Below are 5707 nucleotides of genomic sequence, written 5' to 3' on the forward strand. Positions count from 1 at the left end.
CAAATCAAGTAATTTTACGCATAAACTTAGTCATATACGTTAATCAATTAAAACATCAATCAATGTTTTTTTTTAATTTAATTACCAAATGCGCCATGTGATCTGTTGAATGCGTGTTCGCATCAAGTTCTTATTGGATTATGATATTACTGCCAGCTCAGGTTCTTCTCTTACTCCGCAAGTTTGTATCTATATAAAAAGGGCTGTGCGCCACAAGCATTTCATCACCTGTGCATGCTTCTTCCAGCATTTCATACGTACCAAATGCCCCTTCAGGTCCCTTTCTCTCTCTCTACAGTTATTTTCTATCCTCATTTGCTATTAGTCTTTTAATATACATTTTTTTATCTAACGTAATTTTGCATGATATGTATATCATGTATGTTATTTATATTTGTTTACAATATTGGCGAAACAGTACTGGTTTGTGTAGCATATATATGTTTTCTTGCTTCAATTTGATTTCTACATCATTCGTTGCGGCGGGAAAAGCTCCTCCGCCCGCTAATTCACGAGTATATAATTTTATTGCAAAAAAACAAAAATCGTATAATTATTCCAGAAGTTCAAACTTTAAAAGATTACAATTAATTAATTGTATAATACGTAAATAAAAATGAATGAAAATATATAGTGTGTACGTGTTTGTCGTGTATACGACTTATTTGGCGTGTTATAATATATATATTACGAGAAGCTAAAAATGTACAAGTGAAAGCTGATACTGTCTCCTGCATCTAAATAATTCAATATATATATTATTTTTTAAAAGGAGATTCTTCGTAACGTGTTGACGTTTGTCTGCATCTTAATTAAATATAATGCATGCTTGAAGAATTATTTATGCTTGTATTTGGTATAAGCTGACTATTTTTTTCATTGTTTATACCCACAACTCCAAAAACCAAACCCTACCTAAGTTAATTGCTCTCTACCAATTGGATTCATTAAGAACTAAAATACTAAGACTTGAAACTAAGCTTAGCTACCTATGCAGAAATGTGATTCCTTTTCCATTCTAGTAAACAAAAATAGTATAAAATAAAATATAGAGCTAGCATACGAAGAACCAAAAATTAAAAATAAAAAATTAACGGAACAAATGGTGAATTAATTAACAAAAATATATATTAATCAATATAAACAGGGTCCTGACATTCAAAAAAATTGCAGAGAAATATGATTTCCAAGATGAAACAACATCTGATGCTGCTTTTGATGGTAGTGACCATGACTGTTATAGAAGCACAGATGACACTGCAACAGGGAGCAGCTTCGTTACAGCTGTATGTGGATCCACTGCCTCAGATGCCCATCATCTATGGCTTCTCTATGGAGGGAGCAAACCTGGTCTCAGTCAATCTCACTATCAGCATGTATCAGATCAACTGGGTAATCTTTTATATCCTTTCCTTTTTTTTTCGTAATTTATGTCACCAAAGCCTGCCCACATACACAACCCACACCCACACATAAAAGGAAAAGAATCAAGCACCAGTAAATTCTAGATCAAAATATTTCAGCAAGTGAAAACGAAGAGAAAATGAGATTACAACAAGATAAATCTTGGTGGTTATTTGTGTAGATGATTATTTTTATGGTGATAATTAATCATTTTCCTAACAATTTGTTTTACTTTTGATTAATGCAGAGTTTTCACAGAGACCTTCCTCCAACCCCAGTTTTTGTCTACGGCACATCAGCCGAAACAGCAACTTTTCCTGGCCCCACCATTATTGCTCGTCACGGGGTTCCATTATATGTTAAATGGGAAAATCAACTCCCTGACCACCACATTCTCCCTACAGATAACACTATCTCTACTGTCAATACCACAATGGGAGGTGTGCCAACTGTCGTCCATCTGCACGGCAGTATTCATCCCCCACAATCTGACGGTAGTGCCTTCGCATGGTTTACTCGTGATTTCAAGGAGGTGGGTCCTAAGTGGACCCAGACAACCTACATGTACCCTAACATCCAGCCCCCAGGCAATCTTTGGTACGCTATTTATTTTTGAAAGAAAGGCTGGATGGTACGCTTGTTATTGTTAATTTTGTTTTGTAACCTTTTCAAAATTATTTTTTTAAATTCTTTGCAGCTTTTTTTCAGGATTATCAGGCAATGCTTCATTGTTAAATTAGATCCGTGGTTTATGATTATATCTCTATTACTCAAACCTAATTAATTTTTACTCCAACAGGTACCACGACCATGCTCTTGGCCTCACTCGTGTCAACCTCCTAGCTGGCCTCCTTGGTGCTTACATCATCGAGAAACCTGAGGTCGATGATCCCATGGACCTTCCCTCAGGTGAAGATGACGATATCCACCTCATCATTGCAGATCGTAGTTTCAATACTGACGGCACCCTCTACATGAACTCCACTGGTAATGTCCCATCAATCCATCCCCAATGGCAGCCTGAATACTTCGGTGAGGCAATTACTGTAAATGGCAAGGCCTGGCCCTTTTTAAATGTAGAACGCCGCCGGTACCGCTTTCGCATCTTAAATGCTTGTAATGCACGATACCTCAATCTCTCCCTCTCAAATGGCCTCTCGTTCTATGTTATTGGATCTGATTCTTCCTATTTAGCTGCTCCGGTTGAAACACCAACCATACTGCTAAGCCCCGCTGAGTTAGTTGATGTTATTGTTGACTTCAGCAACTCAACTACACCCTGTGCTGAGCTTCTCAACTCCGCAACATATCCTTATCCTAGCGGTATTGCTTCCACTGGTACACAGCTTGGAAAAGTCATGATGTTTCATATAAACGACCAGAAAATGTCTGACAATTCAACAATACCAGAGAAAGAGGTGAACTACGCCAATGTCACAATGCCTGAACCAAGCACAAAAACTAGGTATATTGTAATGTATGAGAATAATACCCAATCTGGGGAAGTGACCAACCTATATATCAACGGGTTGCGACTTGAGGATCCAGTGACAGAGACTCCCAAATGCGGTACCACCGAATTGTGGCATGTGATTAATCTAACACCTGACAACCACCCATTACATGTTCACTTGGGAATGATGCAAGCCATTGATATTACTGAGCTCCTTCGGTATCAACAATTTTCAAACTGTATGACACAACTGAATGATGCCGTCCAGTGTAATGTGACAGATCATGCAGTAGGAAAGACTTTGCCTATACCAGAGTATGAAAAAACATGGAAAAACGTGGTGAAGATTGAGCCAAGTTACATGACAAGCATCATGGTCGCATTCAAGATTGTTGATACGAACCAAACGTATCCTTTCGATGCAACAGCAGAACCAGGATATGTCTACCATTGTCATGTAAGTATATTATATTTTCTTTTTCTTTTTCGACAGGGACTCACTTTATTATGTTCATTCTTCTTTTACTATCAATTTAACTTGCTATCATGCCAATCTAAATCGGGTTGTCACCAGAATTTATTCATTCAACCATACATGTCTTAGTGCTCTTATTGGGTTAATGAATTGAGTTAAATGAGGCCAAAACATTCAGTGTTTTTACCAGAAAAAAAAATTAAATTTTGTTGAAATGGATAATTTTGGAGTTCTGAAGTTTGGTACTGAGCATGTTTCGGTTAGGTACTTCCAAGGTGATGTCTAACTAAATATGTGTTTTGATCACTGAAGCTGATAAAATAACAAAATTATTTTGCAGATATTGGATCACGAGGACAATGAAATGATTCGGCCATTAAAGCTCCTGCCTTGAAACTATATATTGAGATTAAGGTCCAAATTAGCATGTGTGATGTTTAATTTTATTTCATTATTTATTCTTATACAGATATATTTTTTATAAATTTCTATTTAAATGTTGTTTGCAATTTGTATGTAACCTTTTGTTCTCTTTTTACGTTTATTTGGTAGACATCACTACTATACAGTCTCTCTGTATTATCTCAATTATCATAGTCATTTGTTCTTTCAAAGTGGCATTGAGCCAATTTCGAATGCACGACACTAATAATACAATATCTGTATGATCATTATTGTCCTTATTGTTATTTTTGGTCTTCATATGACAAATGTTTGTCACAACATTCTTCTCTACAAATCAACCATTTATTTTAGTGTAATTTATATGGGGGGCTAAAATGCATAAATACTTACAAAATTATAAAATTTAAAGGATTAAAGTGAAAAAAATTGCTTAAGCCACCCTTAATCAACACATATATTCGCCCATTTATAGCCCAGGGACTCGTTTAATTCCCAGTTTCCCACGAAGTTATTAATGTGCCCAAATGTGCTATTTTTGGAACTTACAGGAAAATAATTTATATTCACTATTATAACTTGCTTGCATAGGTTTCCACGATTGAACTGGAAAAAAAATATATTACACGAGAAGTTGCAACAAGAAAAAAATAAAGCAAAAGATAAAATATGCATGATTCAAGACAGCACTAATCAATAAAAAAAAACACATAAATTAGCAATATCCAATATGACAATGTAAAGGATTCAAGAAGCAAAAACTAAAACTATCTGCTGTTATATCCGTGTCCAAAGAAGAAATTATAGACATGTAGGAACCTAAAGGGGCATGTTACATACCTATAAGCCAGTTAATTGATGAGGTCAAATTCTGATGGCTGATGCTGGATCAGCAATGATGAGGTGCGGTGATATCCAATAAGACTCCCCCCCTTTATGCCTAATTGTTGGATCTGATTCTTCATATTTGGCAGCTCCTGTTTAAACTCCGACCATAGTTTTAAGCCCATCTGAGATTGCTGATGCTGTTACTTTAGCAGCTCAACTACACCCAGTATTGAGCTTCTCAATTCGGCAACTTAAATGCAGGAAAAGTGTTCGACAATCCAACAATACCAAAGAATTGGAGGTCAATTGTGCCAAAGTCACAATGCCTGACCCAAGAACAAAAACTACGTACATTGTATTGTATGAGTACACGACCCCATCAGGGAATCAACCCACCTATACATCAATGGGTTAGGACTTGAGGATCCAGCAACAGAGACTCCAAATTCTGGTACCACCGAATTGTGGCATGTGATTAATCTAACACCTGACAATCACCCGTTACATGTTCACTTAGGAATAATGCAAGCCATAAATATTACCGAGCTTGTGGGTTATCAACAATTTTTCGACTGCATGACACAATTGAATGATGTCTTCAAATGTAATGTGAAGAATCATGCAGTAGGAAAGAACTTACCTATACCAGATTATGAGAAAACATGGAAAAGTGTGGTGAAAATTGAGCCAGAATACATAACAAGCATTGTGGTTGCATTCAAGATTGTTGATACAAACCAGACATACCCTTTTGATGCGACAGCAGAACCAGGATGCGTCTACCACTGCCATGTTATTAATCACTTTCTTTTTAGAATAATTAATTAATTAATTAATTCTTCTTTCATTAACATGTTAATTTATTTTCGTACCTACTGATTCATAGTTTCATCAGATTCATTCTTTTAATCATTCCTATCATAGTGCTATTTCATGGTTAACAAATTCAGTTAGATTTTAAGGCTGAAAATTTTAGTTTTTTTTTTTACCAGAAAACCAGAATTTTGATTTTTTATGAATAGATTTTGGTTCATTCAGAAGTTGGAATAAAGAAAGTCAAGGTTTGGTACTTCCAGGGTGATGCCTAAATAAATTTCTGCCATGATCACTGAAGCTGATAAAATAATAATTTATTTATTTATTTT

General features: G+C 35.7%; 1 protein-coding gene across 1 annotated transcript; it reads left to right on the plus strand.

Moving 5' to 3' along the window:
- The first annotated feature begins 224 nt into the window (after positions 1-224).
- LOC144564046 (multicopper oxidase LPR1 homolog 4-like) lies at positions 225-3960 on the plus strand. The gene is made up of 5 exons (XM_078313543.1): positions 225-276; positions 1174-1392; positions 1652-2001; positions 2204-3314; positions 3673-3960. The coding sequence occupies exons 1-5, from the start codon at positions 235-237 to the stop codon at positions 3724-3726; spliced, it is 1776 nt and encodes a 591-aa protein (XP_078169669.1). The 5' UTR covers positions 225-234; the 3' UTR covers positions 3727-3960.
- Positions 3961-5707: the final 1747 nt, after the last annotated feature.

This window comes from Carex rostrata, chromosome 13 (assembly GCF_964058835.1).
Source record: "Carex rostrata chromosome 13, lpCarRost1.2, whole genome shotgun sequence".
Taxonomy (NCBI): domain Eukaryota; kingdom Viridiplantae; phylum Streptophyta; class Magnoliopsida; order Poales; family Cyperaceae; genus Carex; species Carex rostrata.

Coding starts and splice junctions, on each gene's coding strand:
- LOC144564046 (XM_078313543.1), top strand. CDS start 235: ATGCTTCTTCCAGCATTTCATACGTACCAAATGCCCCTTCAG. Junction 277..1,173: donor CGTACCAAATGCCCCTTCAG/GTCCCTTTCTCT, acceptor AAAAAATTGCAG/AGAAATATGATTTCCAAGAT. Junction 3,315..3,672: donor GATATGTCTACCATTGTCAT/GTAAGTATATTA, acceptor ATTATTTTGCAG/ATATTGGATCACGAGGACAA.